The sequence below is a fragment of the Chlorocebus sabaeus genome, chromosome 17, assembly GCF_047675955.1.
Source record: "Chlorocebus sabaeus isolate Y175 chromosome 17, mChlSab1.0.hap1, whole genome shotgun sequence".
In the NCBI taxonomy this organism is placed as follows: Eukaryota; Metazoa; Chordata; class Mammalia; order Primates; family Cercopithecidae; genus Chlorocebus; species Chlorocebus sabaeus.
Window position 1 is genome coordinate 26,345,017 of NC_132920.1, and position 19,500 is coordinate 26,364,516.

The 19,500-nt window shown below is 43.9% G+C and overlaps 1 protein-coding gene across 8 annotated transcripts in view; it reads left to right on the forward strand.

Moving 5' to 3' along the window:
- Window positions 1–253: 253 nt before the first annotated feature.
- The window catches only part of LOC103221986 (butyrophilin subfamily 3 member A1), a 118,453-nt gene continuing 99,206 nt past the window's right edge, over window positions 254–19,500 (forward strand). For 4 of the 8 annotated variants that reach the window (XM_073005728.1, XM_073005731.1, XM_073005729.1 and 1 more), the window contains exons 1-11: window positions 254–415; window positions 4,321–4,381; window positions 4,454–4,598; window positions 5,465–5,812; window positions 7,227–7,508; window positions 9,143–9,343; window positions 9,503–9,523; window positions 9,614–9,640; window positions 10,670–10,696; window positions 11,116–11,142; window positions 17,265–17,471. In XM_073005728.1, coding sequence (XP_072861829.1) covers window positions 4,514–4,598; window positions 5,465–5,812; window positions 7,227–7,508; window positions 9,143–9,343; window positions 9,503–9,523; window positions 9,614–9,640; window positions 10,670–10,696; window positions 11,116–11,142; window positions 17,265–17,471 — 1,225 coding nt within the window. In that variant the 5' untranslated portion in view covers window positions 254–415; window positions 4,321–4,381; window positions 4,454–4,513. The other 4 variants (XM_073005739.1, XM_073005738.1, XM_073005733.1 and 1 more) reach the window with 4 other exon arrangements.

The following is a 19,500-nucleotide window of genomic DNA, read 5'->3' on the forward strand; positions in this document are numbered from 1 at the left end:
ATTAAAATCTTTTCCCATTTTGTTCTGCTAATATTTCTATTATGAAAAAAGACATAAGATAAGTAAATATATAGAAATACTTATATACATGTACACACAAGAATGAGAGAAACGTAAACACTAAGGGAGATAGGGCTGGAATTTTTCTTCAATGTGTACAATTCAATATACTTTCAGTTTTAATTTCAACCTTCCTCAGTAGTTTCTGCCCAGCAACTGATGAGAAACATCACCTCTAAGCCAATCAAAAAACTAATTCTTCCAAAAAGAGATGATTATTCCTCACGATGACCAGACAGCCTCTGCTTTTCTTTTGTTTTCTTCCAAATGGAGATTCAACCATAATAGAAAGAATGGAGAACTATTAACCGCCTTTCTTCAGTGGGTTGTGATTTTCAGAGGGGAATGCTGAGAGGTAAGCGGGGGACGTTGATTAGAGCCTGGGCTACAATGCCTGGGAGGACGGGGCTGAATCGCCGAGAGTGGGCATAGAGGGAGAGTACTTGCCCAAAGAAAGGGGTATGTGGCTGAGGGGGTGTGCACACACACATGTGGACACATGGAAAGGGGAGAAGTAGTGTAAAGAATAAAGACCTGCAGAGGTTGGGGTTTCGTGAAGAAATAGTCTAATTGCATGTTCTTAAGAACGTAGTGGTCAGAAAAGGGCAAACAATCTTTAAAACCTGTTCTGGCCAACTCAAGGCATGTATTCTAAGAGATTCTAAAAAGACATGTCCCTTATAGATTCATATGTAAATTTGTCCATTACAGAAATATTAAAAATATAGAAAAATCTGAACCAGCATACATATACAACAGGCAGGGGATAGACAAACAATGCATGTTTCAGTCATAAAAGAGATTTCCATGCAGCCTTTAGGAATCGTGTTTTTAATGAAGGGCAATTATTGATAATTTTAACAATGTTAGATCCATACATTACACCTTGTTTTGTATCTTTTAGAAACAGTATGTGTTTTTCCTTTTACTCATCATTTCCCCAAAACCTAAAGAATGCTATCCAATGGATACAATCTATTTCATTGTATGAATATGCATTTTGTTTGTTTTGAGATGGAGTCGCTCTGTGACCCAGGCTGGAGTGCGGTGGCGCATTCTCAGCTCATTGCAGCCTGTTTCCCAGGTTCCAGAGATTCTCCTGCCACAGTCTCCTGGGTAGCTGAGGGGGTGCGCATGCACACATGTGGACACACGGAAAGGGGAGAAGTAGTGCAAAGAATAAAGACCTACAGAGTTTGGGATTTGGTCAAGAAATATTCTAATTGCATGTCCTTAAGAATGTATTGTGGTCACAAAAAGGCAAAAAATCTTTAAAATCTGTTCTGGCCAACTCAAGGCATCTATTCTAAGAATTTCTAAAAAGAGATGTCCCTTATAGATTCATATGTAAATTTGTTCATTTCAGAAATATTAAAAATATAGAAAAGTCTGAACCAGCATACATATACAACAGGCGGGGGATAGACAAAAAATGCATGTTTCAGTCATAAAAGAGATTTCCAAAAAGCCTTTAGGAGTTGTATTTGTAATGAAGGGCAATTATTTATAATTTTAACAACGTTAGAGCCACACATTATACCTTGTTTTGTATCTTTTAGGAACACTATGTGTTTTTCCTTTTATTCATCATTTCCCCAAAACCTATGGATACAATCTATTTCATTGTATGAATATACAATTTTTTTTTTTTTTTGAGATGGAGTCTTGCTCTGTTGCCCAGGCTGGAGTGCAGTGGTGCATTCTCAGTTCACTGCAGCCTGTTTCCCAGGTTCCAGCGATTCTCCTGTCTCAGCCTCCTGGGTAGCTGGGATTATAGGTGCATGCCACCATGCCCAGCTACTTTTTGTATTTTTAGTAGAGAATTTTAGTACAGAATTTTGCCATGTTGTCTAGGCTGGTCTCAAACTCCTGACCTCAGGTGATCTGCCTGCATCAGCCTCCCAAAGTGCTGGGATTACAGGCGTGAGCCACCACACCTGGCCTTTACAATTATTTTTTAACATTTCCCTGGTTTGGGCTATTTCTCTTTTCTGCATTTGGCTATTGTAGATTTTACTATATTGAACAGCCTAAAACATAAATTTTTGTCTTAGTTCCTGATTTTTTTTTCTTCAATACTAATTCCTAAAAGTGGAACTTTTGGGTCAAAGTATACAACTTTTTTGTTTTCTTTAATAGCCGTTCCTTAGTAAAGCATATAACTTTTTTTAAGGCCCTTGATATATACATAGTCAAAATACTTCCAGAAATATTTACGTTTTCACTACCAAAGTATATGACTACTACTATAGATATTTTATTTATTGATTGATTTGTAGAGATGGGGTTTCATTATGTTGGCCAGGCTGTTCTTGAATTTCTGGGCTCCAGGGTTCCTCCCACCTCGACCTCCCAAATCGCAAGGATTACAGGCATGCACCACTGCTTAAACTTGTATTCCTTTATGCTTTTTTTCATTTGCAATATTAACTATAATGAGGAAAAAAAATAAATATCCTTTAAGAAGAAGAAAAATGGGCCGGGCGCGGTGGCTCAAACCTGTAATCCAGCACTTTGGGAGGCCGAGATGGGCGGATCACAAGGTCAGGAGATCAAGACCATCCTGGCTAACATGGTGAAACCTCGTCTCTACTAAAAAATACAAAAAAAAACTAGCCAGGCGAGGCGGCGGGCACCTGTAGTCCCAGCTACTCGGGAGGCTGAGGCAGGAGAATGGCGTAAACCTGGGAGGTGGAGCTTGCAGTGAGCTGAGATCCGGCCACTGCACTCCAGCCTGGGCGACAGAGCAAGACTCCGTCTCAAAAAAAAAAAAGAAGAAGAAGAAGAAAAATGTATATCTCACTCTAAGGACAGCAGAGAACGTGTTAACTCAGAGAAAATGATAATAAAAATGATACCCCCTCTACAGCAACATAAAGAGCGGTTTCCAGAAACAAAAGATGTGGTGAAATGCAATGTTTACTCTGGGTGGTTGCAAGATCCAGGCAGGTGTTGAGCATGGCTGGCTGCTCAGATCTCTGTTCCCTTGTTTCCTTTACATCCCTGCCCACCTCCCTCTGCAGATCTTGTTCACAGAGGCCACTCCCAGGCCAACTGCGAGAGAGATTATGGCTGCAGGCCTCATGCTTCTTTGTTTTGGAAGAAACTGTTGAGGAGTTAGTATTTACTGAGCAGCTAATATGTTCCTGTCACTATCGTAACTCATAATAATTATCGTTAAGTAATACATGAAAAGTTTTACATTTAAAGCATTCCAATATTTTCAAAGTAAAGGGAGCAAAAGGCCAAGAGTCCTTTCACTCACTAGCCTCTGATCTTCAGATTAGCATGCATCTTTTGAGAGTTTTTCAGGCATTTACATAAACAGTTATGCAGAAATGTATAGCTTTGCTTTTGTTTTTCAATTGAATCTTTAGTATAGTTCTGCAACATGCTTTTTGATCACTTAGAGTGTCTCCATTATCTAGGTTCATGACAATAAATCAACTCTTTTTACCTGCTGCATTGAATTCCTTCTGAGGGATGAGCCATCATTCCTCTAAGCAGTCTCCTGTTGGGTGGCTGGTTCAGTTGGTTACCACTTTTATACTTTAAAAATGGTGCTGCAGTGTCATTCTTACAGAGGCTTCTCTCTGTAGCCAAGCAAGTACTTTGCTGGACTAGACATCAGGAAGTGGAATTGCTGGGCCAATTGTGCACATTCTAAGTTTCACACTTCATGATATTGTATGAGTAAATAAAGTTCCAATGGTTTTGTCCCATGTCTGAGACCAAATAGCTTGTGAATCTTAGAGCCTTTACTTATTGCTTATCCTCTTTGTGTCCCTAAACCTTATATCGTGGGCCTGGTCCCTTGTGGGTGCTCAGTAAATATTTGTTGAATGACTTTATGAAGGGAAGAAAGAAAAGATAAGTAAGGCCTCATCTTATTTGCAGCCATCTGATCACTAGCCTTGGATTAATTGTGGTGGGTTCAGCCCCTGACAGACTTCAGGTCCCCCACCAGGCAGTCTTCCTGAATCCCACCAGGAGTCCACTGGTCCATGACTTGACCATGGTGATGGCCAAGAGTTGGGGCTTTGAGGAGTCCACAGTGTTGGACACCCACAGTGGTGGACCCTGGTAGAACCAGGGAGCCCAGCGAAGAGGGTCCTGCATGAATCAGAGGGGATTGTGGTGGGTTGGACTTGGCAGAGGAAGTTTGGGGAAGTCGTAGGATTCTGAATATTGTCAAACAGTAGAGTGAGGATTTTCTGATCGAATAAGGGATGTGCATTTCACATAGACATGTTTTTGCAGGTGGTTTTCAATGTTGGGACTCAAACGTAAAGACACTAAAGGACAGAAATCTTTGGCAGAGGTAAGATCTTCTTCGGTCACCATACTTGAGTTAACTGTAGGGAAGTGGAGGTTTCCATCTGGAATTCTACAGCTTCTTCCAGGTCATAGAGTCTACCCCCCACCTTCTGGTGTCTCCAGATATGAAGCATGAATGAAAATGGGAAATTTCCTGGCCTTCCTTCTTCTCAACTTTCATGTCTGCGTCCTTTTGCTTCAGCTGCTCATGCCTCACTCAGGTAGGGAATGATTCCACACTTGTTTCTGAAGCAGACAATTACCTGATTATGTCCTCATAGGACTTTTGACTCCTTCTCATACCTGAAGTCCATCCTGACCTGAGGGTTCACATGTCACTAAGAGACAAATGGTGCTTCTGTTAAGATTGGTTTCCCCCTCTAGATTCTTTTTTTTTTTTGAGATAGACTCTCACTCTGTCACCCAGTCTGGAGTGCAGTGACGCGATCTCAGCTCACTGCAAGCTCCGCCTCTCGGGTTCGCGCCATTCTCCTGCCTCAGCCTTCTGAGTAGCTGGGACTGCAGGCGTCAGCCAACGCACCCAGCCAATTCTTTTTTTTTTTTTTTTTTTTTTTTGAGACGGAGTCTTGCTCTGTCACCCAGGCTGGAGTGCAGTGGCCGGATCTCAGCTCACTGCAAGCTCCTCCTGTCGGGTTCACGCCATTCTCCTGCCTCAGCCTCCCACGTAGCTGGGACTACAGGCACCCGCCACCTCGCCCGGCTAGTTTTTTGTATTTTTTAGTAGGACGGGGTTTCACCGTGTTAGCCAGGATGGTCTCGATCTCCTGACCTCGTGATCCGCCCGTCTCGGCCTCCCAAAGTGTTGGGATTACAGGCTTGAGGCACCGCGCCCGGCCTCTTTTTTTTTATTTTTTAGTGGAGGTGGGGTTTCACCACGGTCTCGATCTCCTGACCTCGTGATCAGCCCGCCTGGGCCTCCCAAAGTGCTGGGATTATAGGCATGAGCCACCGCGCCCAGCCTCCCCCTAGATTCTTGGTATCTTGCCTTCCCTGTCTGAGAAGCACCCTTCCTCTCATAACCCCAACTCCAACACCCTCTGACAGATCCTCCCCCTTGTGCCAACAGCTCAGTTTGCTGTGGTTGGACCACCTGGGCCCATCCTGGCCATGGTAGGTGAAGATGCTGATCTGCCCTGTCACCTGTTCCCAACCATGAGTGCAGAGACCATGGAGCTGAGGTGGGTGAGTTCCAACCTAAGGCAGGTTGTGAATGTGTATGCAGATGGAAAGGAAGTGGAAGACAGGCAGAGTGCAGCGTATCGAGGGAGAACTTCAATTCTACGGGATGGCATCACTGCAGGGAAGGCTGCTCTCCGAATACACAACGTCACAGCCTCTGACAGTGGAAAGTACTTGTGTTATTTCCAAGATGGCGACTTCTATGAAAAAGCTCTGGTGGAGCTGAAGGTTGCAGGTGAGCCTCCAGGTTTTGTTCTGAGAACATTTCTCTGTAGGATCTAGAGCAGATGCAGAGTCCCTCTTGCAAAAGCACTGCAGACACTCCTGGCTGCTCACTAGCAATTGCCTGCACTGCCTTCCAACTTAGCTTGTCTGAGGCCTTTAAGAAAGACACAGGTTTTCCTTTAGGAAGAATTCCTGCTGTGCCCTACATGCTCAAGTAATGAAATCCCTTCTGCTGGCCACCAGAGAAATGAGCGAAGTGAGGGAGGAGGGATAGGAAGCATAAGAAATCATCTCTTCAGTGAGAGGTACACAGTCATTCGTGTTTAGTTGTGTACCAGGTGGCTTCTGTGGCCCCACTAGGTACATGCTATTGTGGGCCCTAGAAGACTGGGCTTTCAGGACTGTATCTGCTGCCAATGTTCTCGAGCCAATGACCCTAGAATACACCTGTAGTCATGGGAGCTGTGTTTCTTACTTGTTGCATTGAGGAAGAACACACATCATGGGGAGCTGTGGCGGAGTCTCAGTGAGAAGCTGTTAGAGCCAACTTAGTATGTAATTTGGGCTTGTGTTAGGGGATTTGGGAGGAGGGTTTATAGACTTCAGCCTCTGCTCTGGATGAGATGTTGTCAGGAAGGTGGGCACAGGTTGATTCTATGAGTGAGAACCTTAATCAATCTTATGTAGGAAGAAGGAGACCAGGGTGAGACTAAAGTTGTAATTGATGAAGGGGCTGCAATCCCTGATTGTCGATGGGGGATGTTTGGTCATTGCTGTGGTTTGTACAGTGTTCATGTTTTTCTCTATGCTCACACATGATGTGGGGTGGTCTTGTTTTTCCCATGATCCATCATAGTCACAAAGTGCCATCATCTGATGCTGGTGTTCTGTGAAATCCCTTTTGTTCAACAGGAGGACACTGAATCCTGTTGTTGCTTCCAGATGAGGGGGCTGCCCTTTTCTTTCTCAGTGCAATCCTTTTCCCTGTGGCTTCTGTTTAAGGGTTTGGTCAGTAGGGATCTGTAGCAGATGCAGAAGGGAGGGAGAGAAAATAGAGGTCTGGGTGCTTATTCCCTGGCTTCCTTCCTGCAAGGTACCCTCGGCCTGACTGCATTGCCTTGCTGAAGGTCACTGTCCCTCTCAAGAAAGTCCTCAGTGGATAAATATCTTCTTTTATGTCTTCAAAACAGCTCCCTCTCCTCCTCCCTCTGGTAACTGGAGTGGGTGGGAATAGCCCCACTGTCACTGACCCTGGGATACTGCACTCATTCATGTAGCTTTCTCCTCACCAGGACCACACTTTTGTAAGCAGCTCTGAAATGAAATTCTTCTTGAATTATGGAATGTGAGCGTGCCTGATTCCTTTTGAGACCCTCTCTGATACAGGAGCTCTCAAGAATTTAAGCTGATTCATCCTTCCACAGCACTGGGTTCTGATCTTCACATTGACGTGAAGGGTTATGAGGATGGAGGGATCCATCTGGAGTGCAGGTCCACTGGCTGGTACCCACAACCCCAAATACAGTGGAGCAACGACAAGGGAGAGAACATCCCGGCTGTGGAAGCACCTGTGTTTGCAGATGGAGTGGGCCTGTATGCAGTAGCAGCATCTGTGATCCTGAGAGGCAGCTCTGGGGAGGGTGTTTCCTGTACCATCAGAAGTTCCCTCCTCGGTCTGGAAAAGACAACCAGCATTTCCATAGCAGGTCAGTACCTGCTTGCCTCAGATTTTCTGAACTGAGCTGTGGCAGTTGAATGAAGGGGGAGGTGTTAGTGTCTGCAGTCAACCTGGGTCTCTGCACTGAATATAAGGCCCAAAACACGGACTTGGAGACTCCTCCATGCACCAGGGGAGCTTCTCTCCTCCATAAAGCTGTTCATGACACAAACATTTACTGAACATTTTCTGTCTGCCAGAAAATATTGCAGGCAGTGGGAATTGGGGAATAATTGTTAAGATAAGCTGCTTATGTAAAGTCAAATGACAGGGAAAACATGTATGTATGTGTGTGTGTATATATATGTGTGTGTGTGTGTGTATATATGTGTGTGTGTGTATATATATATTTATAAACCCATATCATAGAGAAAGAGCTAATCTCCTTGAGACAGAAGATTTTAAAAACTGAGTAAAACATTTTAACAAAAGTCATACATTGTTTAATTTACAGAAAAGGAAATAACCCACAAATGAGTGCTCATTTCACTCATTAGAGAAACATACTGAATCATTTTTCACTTATGGTACTGGCAAAAATCAAAACAAACATCTGTTGGTTGATAACACATGGTTATGGCAGGAATGTAGGAAGACTGTGACTCCTAGGCATATGCAGGGATGACTTGTATTTTTGGTGTGCATTAGCACAACCTCTATTGGGGACTACATAACAATATGCAAACTACATCTTTAGTGATCCAAAATTCTGCTTCTGGGAATTGATTTGGTAGATAAACTTGCATTTGTGTGAGATGATCCAGGGAAAAAGTTATTTTTTTATAGCACTGATTATGACTGCACAAGGTTGGAAACTATGCAGATGTTCACTGCTGGGGAACTTTCATGCAATGGATACCACTCAAGTGTGAAAGAAAAAAGAGAATTCTCTCTATACTGAAGAGGAAAAACCTCCAAGATTAACTTTGCACAGAAAGAGCAAAATGCAGAGTGGTGTGTACGGAATGCTATCTTTAGTGCAAATGAGAGGAAAAACAAGCATATATTTTTATTTACATTTTTAAGTTAACAAGCAGTGTCATAACACCCACTAGGTGTCAGGCACTTTATAAGTTTTAATTTAATCCTTCTCACTTCAGGAGAAGGGCAGTAGGAACAGAGAGGTTCAGTAATTAGTTTAAAGTCACACTGCAAGTCACCTAAAGGAGCCAGCATTGACACCCAGGGCCTCCAGCTCCAAAGTTCCTGTTCTTAAGCATCATATTAAGTAGACTAATTTGAAGTCAAAAAAGGGAGGGTGGGAGGGAGGACTGCGTGGATGGGAGACTTGTGTGACTTTTTATACATGTATTTTTGAACCATGTGCATGTGTTACCTATTAAAAAGTTGAATTAGAAAAAAAAGTGTATGATATTCTCTAGTCACTCACTTTCCACATGAGAGGCAGACATCTCAAGAGAAGGAATAGTAGCAGCCTCTAGTGGGGGTTTATCAAAGTCTTACCCACTGTCCTCTGAGATTTTATGATGAGAAAGATTATTTAACCTTGTGAGATAGATTCCGTGCCCTGTGACCTGGGGTGAGCAGCTAACACCTGGGGTGCTGCAGTCTGGGGAGGCTGAGTGCACTGGCCCCCATGGCCCACAGCCCTTCCCTTCACAGGCCCCTTCTTCAGGAGCGCCCAGAGCTGGATCGCTGCCCTGGCAGGGACCCTGCCTATCTTGCTGCTGCTTCTCGGGGGAGCCGGTTACTTCCTGTGGCGACAGCGGGAGGAAAAAAAGACTCTGTTCACAAAGAAAAAGAGAGAGCAAGAGTTGAGAGAACTGGCATGGAGCACAGTGAAGCAAGAAAAAAGCACAAGAGGTAGCTGACCCCGGAGTTTACCTGAGCCCCTGGCTTACAGGCCAAAGCCCAAAGACCTCATACCCATCCCCACCCCAGAGTTGGGTTGTTTTTAAGGTTTATTTTTTAGAGAACTCCCTCACCTGTAACAGTTCATTATTTTTTCTGCTTATTTTCCAGAGAAGCTCCTGGAGGAACTCAGTAAGTTCCCATTCCCCCAGAGACCCAAGCCTGTCTTCCTGTCCCTGCTTTATGAGCCTTGAGGCATCTTCCCTGTTCCTTCCATTGCAGGGTGGAGAAGTATGCAGTACACGATTTGTAAGTGACTGACATTTTCTCTGAATTTGAATCTTTAACTGTCTGTGCTTGAATAGTTTCCACTCTTAACTTTTTCCCCAAGGTTAGGAAGTGGTCTTAGATCTCTTTGACTAAGGAAAGAAAATAAATGTGCCAATTCCTAGTCATTGCCAAAAAAAAAAAAAAAAAAAAAAAAAGGAAAGAAAGGAAAAAAGAAAAAGAATGTGACTCATTGGAATAACACCCAGGAGAAGTGTTCCTTTTTCACTCTCTTTCTCTCTCTCAACTACTCTCCAAGAAAAGATGCCTTCAATTTATCTCTACCAGGGGCCGCAGACTCTATAGCCCTGCAAAGCACTCAGGAATATCCAGGGGCACACTTGTAAAGGAAGGGGGAAGAGGTGGATGAAGTGCATTCTCTATGGTAGGAACTTCACTCGTCATTTTACATAATCTATAGGCTCCAGAGAAGACAAAGAAGAACAAAAGATAACAAAGAACAAGAAAATCAGAAAAGAGAGAGGGAGAAAAGTGTGTCTAATAAACAAGAGTGGCTTGAACGGTTTCTCAGTTGGTACCAATTTATTCTAACTGGCTTCAAAAACTAGTTCCTGAAATTGCTCATTAAATTTCCCAAATTCTTTTCAGGGTAAGGTAGGAAATTACAGATTTAAATAGAAGGATCTTGCATACACACACACACACACACACACACACATATATGCATATAGACATGGTGACACCTATGCCTAGGTATAGCAGTATAGATACATTCCAAATATATCAGCTGAACACCATCAGGAAGGAACTCTCACAGTGTCTGCCATGTTACTAGCATTCGACTGATGTTCCTGGATTTGATATTAAGAACGACACCATAGAAAGAATTGAACCTGCAGAGGAGGAAGATACAGGTGGTTAAAAAAAAAAAAAAAGAAAGAAAGAAAGAAAAAAGAAAAGAAAAAGATTAGATTAATGTAAAGTCAAGGGAATAGGGCCAAATCAAACATGGCAAGTTAAGGTGACATCTTTACCTTTCTTTCATTGTAGTGGGAGAGAGACCTTCAGCCTATAATGGTGAGTGAGCCTGATGCTCTCTGAGTTTGCTGGGACACGTGCCATGAACATTTCAACCTTTTCTCTGCTGTGACCCACTGATGTTCCCATTTGCATGAATCAGATTTAACCAAAAGACTCAATTTCTCTATGGTGGGGGGTTGATTTCTGCTTTTCTGGAGAATCTGAGAGACTCCTGATCCTACACACCCCCTTGCAAAGCTTGGCCATGCAGCCTGTACCCTTCATGACAGAGGGAACAGAGCCCACCATTTTTTAGAAAGTGCCACCTCTGATCCATCAGAGTTGTAGAGAAGGGAGGCAGGACCCTGGAAGAGATTCACAAGAAAAGGAGAGAAAACATGTAGTGAGGAGAGAATGCAGTGGGGAAAAGTACAAGAATACTGACCTTTTCCTTATCTGTGTCTCCTTCCTTTCAGAATGGAAAAAGGCCCTCTTCAAGCCAGGTGAGTAAATCACTGTATGTTCCCTGGACCAACAACCTGAGGGACTATTTTCCTTTTCCTGTTTACTTCTCCAACTGTTGTGATTTGGGGAAGAAAAGCTCCCATGACTAGGAATTTGGGGTAGGCAACAGTAAATTCCAATCTGAAAAGTGGACCCATCTCCAAGACCCTTCCCACTGAGAGCCCAGGGAACCAGGGTGATTAGATCTCTTGGGATTCCTCAGACCTTCCTGGGAAGGAAGACACATAAAGGGTGGAGCTGAGGGTAAGTAGGCACACACTCAGTGATACTGCAGGGAGAGTGAGGATGGAAATGCCAAGGAGAGTAGGCAATGGCTGCCCAAAGAACTTAGTCCTTCCCAGACTTCTCATGCCACCTACTGCCAGTGCCTCCTCAAAAAACGTAATGCTTCTGAGCTTTGGCCTCCATATTTTTAGGTGATGATTTCAATCTGTGTTTGTGGGGGTTGAGGTGAAGACTGAAGGAATCATAAATATCCATTGGTCAAAAACCTAGTAAGAAGGAGATGATGAATTCAAACTGGGTGGCTGAAGAAGGTTTGCGGAAAGGAGGGTTAAGGGAAAGCAACAAGGAAAAGTGCAGTGCCCCCATGGTTCCCAACACTGGGGAGCTGTCTCCACCCCTAGCCTGGGAAGGATAGGGAGGGGAGGCAGTTACTGGAACCCAGAGAAAGAGGTAGCTCAAAGACAGGGCTTCCTGAGAACAGTCATCAGGCCTTGCTAGAACCACACCAGCTGCTGCAGGCAGGGAGGAAGCAGGAAAATAAACGGTGTGTCTCTCATTTCTTTCTCCTTCCAATCTTCTATCAGGGCCTCCCATTGGCCAAACCCAACAGCAAATCAGAGGACAAGGGAGCCCAGTGGCACTGTCCTTAGAGGGCAGATTCCTGGGGCCCAAAAGAGTGTGGAGAAAGTTAAAGGGTGGAGAGTGAATCTCGGTCATATAAGGCCCCAAATAGAGCCCAGCACAGAGACAGCCTTGCAGCTATTAGAACATCAGGAACTTCCTTCATGCCCTGCTGTGGGCTGAATAAATAACATGATTCCCCTATACTATGCTAGAGATTCGTATTTTTATCCCCATTTTTCAGGTGAGGGAATGCTTTAGACGAGGCTCCATCTTGTTAAATAAATTAGATGTATGGAAAAATAGACTGCAGAAAAATAGACCACTCATTTAGCCCATGAGTGATCAAATGAAGGTTGAAAATTAACCTCTGATCATAAAGCATTAGTGGGCAGAGTCAATGTGGGGAGGAAAACAAGAAAAACGTAGAAAGAGGATGCTTGCTGCTTCCTGAGGCAGCATCAGGGTGTTGGATTAGGCAGATGCTGTGGCAACTCTCATTTCACCCTCCTCTTTCCCTCTGGACACAAGATACCTGGGGCTTTCTCTCCTGGCATCAATGAGAGAGTCACATTTAGGGAAGGCTAGGGATGCCAGGCTCTGGACTCAGGTCTCCTCAGCACAGCCCAGGCCTTGCATGCTGAGGCTCTGAAATCCAGGAAAAATGCTTGACCCCATGGACACTTCCTCAAACTCTCTACAGCGGATGTGATTCTGGATCCCAAAACAGCAAACCCCATCCTCCTTGTTTCTGAGGACCAGAGGAGTGTGCAGCGTGCCAAGGAGCCCCAGGATCTGCCAGACAACCCTGAGAGATTTGATTGGCATTATTGTGTTCTCGGCTGTGAGAGCTTCATGTCAGGGAGACATTACTGGGAGGTGGAGGTAGGGGACAGGAAAGAGTGGCATATAGGGGTGTGTAGTAAGAATGTGCAGAGAAAAGGTTGGGTCAAAATGACACCTGAGAATGGATTCTGGACTATGGGGCTGACTGATGGGAAAAAGTATCGGACTCTAACTGAGCCCAGAACCAACCTGGAACTTCCTGAATCCCCTAGGAAAGTGGGGGTCTTCCTGGACTATGAGACTGGAGATATCTCATTCTACAATGCTGTGGATGGATCGCATATTCATACTTTCCTGGATGTCTCCTTCTCTGAGCCTCTATATCCTGTTTTCAGAATTTTGACTTTGGAGCCCACTGCCCTGACCATTTGTCCAGCGCCAAAAGAAGAGAGTTCCTCCAATTCTGACTGAGTGGTGATCATTAGGTGTCTCCCTAGAGACACCAGTGACCCTGGGCTTAGCTAGGGAAAGTGGGGAGCCTCAGGCTGAAGTAACTTGTCTCTGCTTCTCCCTGCCCAGCTTAGAGCTGAGGGCCTCCCCCTCTATAGCAACCAATCACAACCATAAGCTACAGGCACACACTGAAGCACTTTACTGATACTCATGCAATTATTCATATGCCAGTTGTTTGAGTTTAGTACCACTTTATTGTCCTCTTAGACAGATAAGGAAACTGGGGTGCAGAAAAGTGAATTAACTTTACAAAGTAGACATGACTACTTAATAACAGAGCTGGGATCTAAACAGCAGTAACTAACATTAATGGAGAACTTAAAAATGTTCTGAGTGCTGTGTTATGAGCTTTGGTGGATGTCACTCCTTGAATCCTCACAACACCCTGTCAGGTAGTCTCATTTTGCAAGTATGGAAGCTGAGGCAGGGCAACATTAAGTAACTTACATAACTCATGCAGTAATTTGTGCAGCTGGGAGATGGTCAGCTTCAGTCCCTGGCCATTTGCCCATTCTTTTCCACCCGGATTCTTCGCTGATAGGAAGAATCCACCTGTAGCCCTGAGGTTCTTTTCCCAGGACAGCTCCAGGGTAAGGATCATTGTAGGTGGTTGTGGAGTTGACACTCCTGTTGACTCCTTCCCAGCTGATTATCAGAGCCTTAGACCCAGCACTCCTTGGATTAGCTCTGCAGAGTGTCTTGGTTGAGATAATAACTTCACCTTACCCACATGACACGTGATTTGGAAAGAGACTAGAGGCCACACTTGATAAATCATGAGGAACAGATGTGTGCCCACCCAACAAATGTGGTAAGTGATCGACCACCCAGCGCTAGCCTTCCTACAGTCAAGGTTTCCAGGCAGAGAAAATACCGTAAAGCTTCTCCGGGGAAATTTGGATGAAGGAACCTAGAAGAACTACAGGGATTTTTTTTTTTTTTTTTTTTTTTTTTTTTTTTTTTTTTTAAAGACGGAGTCTTATTCTGTTGCCAGACTGGAGTGCAATGATGCGATCTCGGCTCCCTGCAGCCTCTACCTCCCGGGTTCAAACAATTCTCCTGCCTCAGCCTCCTGAGTAGCTGGGACTACAGGTGCACGCCACCACGCCCAACTAATTTTTGTACTTTTAGTAGAGATGAAGTTCACTATGTTGGCCAGGATGGTCTCAATCTCTTGATGTCATGATCTGCCTGCCTCCCAAAGTGCTGGGATTACAGGCTTGAGCCACAGGGTGCCCGGCCTACAGGGATATTTTTAATCCTCTTATGGACTTTGTCTCTAGGAAAGGGGTCTATCCACCCCTGCTCACTGGTGGATGTTAAACCAATATTCCTTTGAACTGCAGCCTGCTAGGGAAAAACTACTTCTCATTATCATTATTATTATTGCTCACCACTGCATCCCCTCTACCTGGCATGTGCTTGTCGAGTTCTAGTTGTTCAATAAATTTGTTAATAAGGCTTACTCTTCAATTGGCTTTTTCTAGACTCTAGTAAGTCTACTCAGCACAGCAGAATAGTCCACACACCCACTGTACTCCCCACAGTTTCAGTTTACCTCATTGCAGTGTTTTCACAAAACCTTTATTGTATGTGTTTTCTACTGCTGCTATGATGAATTGGCACAAATTCTTAGACTTCAAGCAACACAAATTTTTGGTTCTCAGTTCTATAGGTCAAAAGTCCAACAGGGATCTCCCCAGCCAAAATCAATGTGTCTGCATGCTGGATTCTTTTGTGGAGACTCTGGAGAACAATATGTTTTCTTGTTTATTCAAATTGCTGGCAGAATTCAATTCTTTGCAATTACAAGACAGAGGTCCCAGTTGCTTACTGATTTACAGCTGAAGTCTCCTCCCATCTCTAGAGGCTGCTGTTTTTCAGCTCGCAGCTCCCTTCTTCAATCTTCAAAGCAGCAATTATGCATTAAGGACTTGTCAATCTTTGAAGTTTTTCTGGGTCTTTTTCCATTGCATCTCTCTGATTCTTCTGCCTTCTACTTTGTAGAGCTCTTGTGATTCCATTAAGACCACCCAGATAATTTAGAATAATCACTAAATTTTAAAGTCCATAACCTTAATTCTATAAGGTCCATTCTGCCATGTTATATATCATTGTCACGTGTTTCACAGTAAACATCACTAGGTGTGTATGGAAGGAGGAGCACTATTGAAGCTACCACTTATTTGGGAAATCATTGCAGGAAACACAAGGGAAGAAATAGTGAATCACAGAAGGGGAAAAGCCAGTTGTGTGAGGAATGGCATAAAGAGTTCATTAATGAGTTACCATATAGACAACTCGGCTTATCCCACCCGGGAACTGTAAGAAACTATATGAAATTGTGGAATATACATCAGAATCTTCCTAAAGCCTGGGGACTCTTGTACATTTATCAACACCTCCCATCTTCTTTTGCTTAAATTGGTTGAAAGTTGCCCCTGGGAATGTTAGTTTTGCTGTACTTCAAGGTTGGGTTGTGCATCTGCAAAAAAAAAAAAAGCAAATACCACTGGTATTAGAGAAAGCAGAGGAGAAACACAGATAACGGAGGCCGGATGTTGTTATCCTTGAAGGAAACTGTGTTCCTCCACTATTGCACTATTGGCAAATTGTAATAGGCCAAAAGAATATGGGACGGTACATCAACAGTATCTGTTCTAAGGGCTCCACCTCTGAGAATATAGTGAATGCCTTTCAAGGTCCCACTGCCCTCCTTGCACCACATTCATTTAGCATTAGTGACCTCTTGTCTTCCAATACATGTCCGTATAGCATGGCCCTGCAGCCTCACCACATGGACTGGGTCTGGGATGGACACCCGACCCAGGCTAGGCCACGGGACCTTCAAGTGACATGTGACTAGCTGCACCTGTAGCAGGAGTGCATGGGAGTTGTGGGAAGAACTCTTCCACTCACATTATGATCCAAAAGAGGAAAAGAAGGTGAACTGCGGAAACAGAAGACCAAAGCACATGTGCAGAGAGGAAGCTTCAAGATGGAAGGACTTTGGGCAATTTTCTCATCTTTTTTTCCCTTAGGGTCCCAGTATCATTCTAGTATGTTCTGGGAAATTTGTTCTCTTCAGATAAGGTATATGTATTGGCATATATTGTTTTAGTCTGGAAAATTAGCAACTTACACAACCATGGCACTATGCTCATTGATTCAGTAATGCAGGAATCTAGAATTTGAAAGGGGCACAGTAGGAATGGTTTTTCTCTTCAACAAAAAGTCTGGGCCTCCCCTGGAAGGACTCCATAGCTAGAAGTGACTCAAAGGAAGAGACTTGCCCAAATTGCTGTCAAAACTTGAAACTCATTTGCAAATCAACATAAATGTGTATACTACATTTGTTTCACCCCAAATAACCAAATATGAATGTTTAAACGCTTAGTCAACATTTTGAAATTTTAGATATTCATAATCCTGTGTGAATTTTACACTTACAGCTCATTTCAGTTGGAATGAGCTAGTGGGTAGGTGCCCTGTTGCACAGCTCAAGTTTACAGTACGCTCAGGCACAGCACTAGATTGGGGAATGGAGGAAATTCTCCTCATGGGGCACAGGGTGGACAGAGGGTGCTCAGGGCAGGCTTCCCAGGGTTTCCTTCATGAAACAGAAGCAGATTTCATAGTTACTGCTCCCAGGGGTGCTGTCGACTACTCACAGCTACTGGTCCGCAGAATTCTCAGCCCAAGAAGACCCTATGGCCGTGGAAAGAATATTTTTGTCCCTGCAATATCTGCTTCCTTTCCTGCCTTAGAGATGTGATGGCTGGTGTCTTTGTCTGATTCTGCCCCTGTGTTGAACAGCCAAGGTCGCTGTCGTGGGGCACTGATCCCATCCTGGCCATGGTGGGAGAAAACACTACGTTACGCTGCCATCTGTCACCCGAGAAAAATGCTGAGGACATGGAGGTGCGGTGGTTCCAGTCTCAGTTCTTCCCCGCAGTGTTTGTGTATAAGGGTGGGAGAGAGAGAACAGAGGAGCAGATGGAGGAGTACCGAGGGAGAACCATCTTTGTGAGCAAAGACATCAGCAGGGGCAGCGTGGCCCTGGTCATACACAACATCACAGCCCAGGAGAATGGCACCTACCGCTGTTTCTTCCAAGAAGGCAGGTCCTACGATGAGGCCATCCTGCGCCTCGTGGTGGCAGGTGCGTCTCTTCATTTGCTTTGTTACTTTGGCACAGTATGACTTTTGGGGAAAGTATGTCTCCTAACTTCTGGCCCATTGCAGACCAGCACAGTCCTCTTTCCTGGATCCCCTTTCCACAGGGACACTCTCCCTATGGAAAGAAGATTCCAGGGAAAAATCCTTCCTCCTGCACAAGGGCCACCATGAGTGAGCTTGCCCTGCTAAGCCATGGGCTTGACTTCTTGAGAAGCACATGCAGAACTCATCTGAGGCCATGAGCAGGGGGAAATGGTGAATCTCAGAAGAGAAGTCTTATGCGTGCCTTAGCACTGAGCTGTGCACTTCTGAGAGTGAGAGGAGACACCGTTAATAATTGTCCCAGGACAAACTGGAATAAACAACAACTGCCCAGAGAACTATGATATTTGAAATCTTATTTCTTGATAAATATTAATCCTGACTTCTTTCCTGAAACACTGATTGCAAAGAGAGTGGCTTATATGTAAATATAGGGTTTTATTAAAGCAAGATTTAATACAGAAGCAAATTTTTTTTTTTTTTTTTTTTTTTTTGAGACGTGGTCTCACTCTGCTGCCCAGGCTGGAGAGCAGTGGCAGGATCTCAGCTCGCTGCAGTCTTCACCTCCCAGGTTCAAGCAATTCTCCCTGCCTCAGCCTCCTGAGTAGGTGGGATTATAGGCATGCAGCACCACGCCTGGCATATTTTGTATTTTTAGTAGAGACAGGGTTTTGCCATGTTAACCAGGCTGGTTTCAAACTCCTGACCTCATGTGATCTGCCCATCTTGACCTCCCAAAGTGCCGTGATTACACAGCGCCTAGCCCAGAGGCAAAATTATGTTCCTGCCGACTCCACAGAGAAAGTGTAAGAATTTATCTGGCAGGGAATACACAAGATTTCAACATAGAAATACATTTAAACTGGAATTTCTAGAAGTTTGCTAAAATGATATTAAGTGATTACTTCAGTCTTGGGGTTAGTTTATTGTGCTTTAAAATATATATTTGAGGACTGAAAAAGCCTTTCAGGTGCAGGATAATCTGTGGTGGCATTTCACTCCATCAGACCAGAGGAGGTGCAGATTAGGGAATTGGGTCTGTCCCAAGGGACCTCAAATCATAGCAAGTAGGAGACCCCATCTTTGCTACTCAGAATGGCAACTTTGTGTGTGATTAAAACAGAATATTGTGAAAGGAGGCTTTCTTGACCCTGTGTCATGGCTGTGTTTGTAGCAGCACTGCAGGGTTGGCCAGTTATGGTTTCTATGTGGCAGCAATCTGCTCTTCCCTCTCTGTAAAACTGACACTGGCCTGGCCTCCACTCTGAATTGGGCTGCTTAGGACTTTTTGTTTGTTTGTTTACTGTATTCTCTTTGTTAGGTTAGTTGGTGGCTGATTTTGCCTTTAAATCTATTTTGTCATACTTCCTGTATTGAACCTCATGGAATGTTTTGAAGAACTTTGTTTTCCAATTTGCTGAATTATTTTAATTCTTATTCCACTGAGCCTTTAAATGTACAAGTAGTTTTATCTCCTGATAAAAATTAAAGTGAGCCTGGGTGACATGCAAAAACCCATCTCTTTAAAAAATATATTAAAAAATTAGCCACGCATGGTGGCACATGCCTGTAGTCTTAGCTCTTTGGGAAGCTGAGGTGGGAGGATGACCTGAACCAAGGAAGTTCAGGCTGTGGTGAACCACGATCATGCCACTGCACTCCTGCCCAGGCGATAGAGTGAGACTGTGTCAAAAAATATTAATAATAATTAAATTGAGCCACAACAATAGACTTAAGTTATTGGCTTAATTTCCTGTCTTTGCCATAATTTGGAGACTTTACAAAGGAATTATTCAGAAGAAGTTTGGATGTTCACGCATGGCTGAAGGGTCCCCTAGGATCATGCAGCTCTTTCATACCTGGTATTCACTTTTACTGAAGATTCATTAAATATGGATTGTAGTTAGGGTAAGTCTAGATTCTTAGGATTTTTGGTGATGATCTCTGATATTAAAAAAGTGATATGGTTA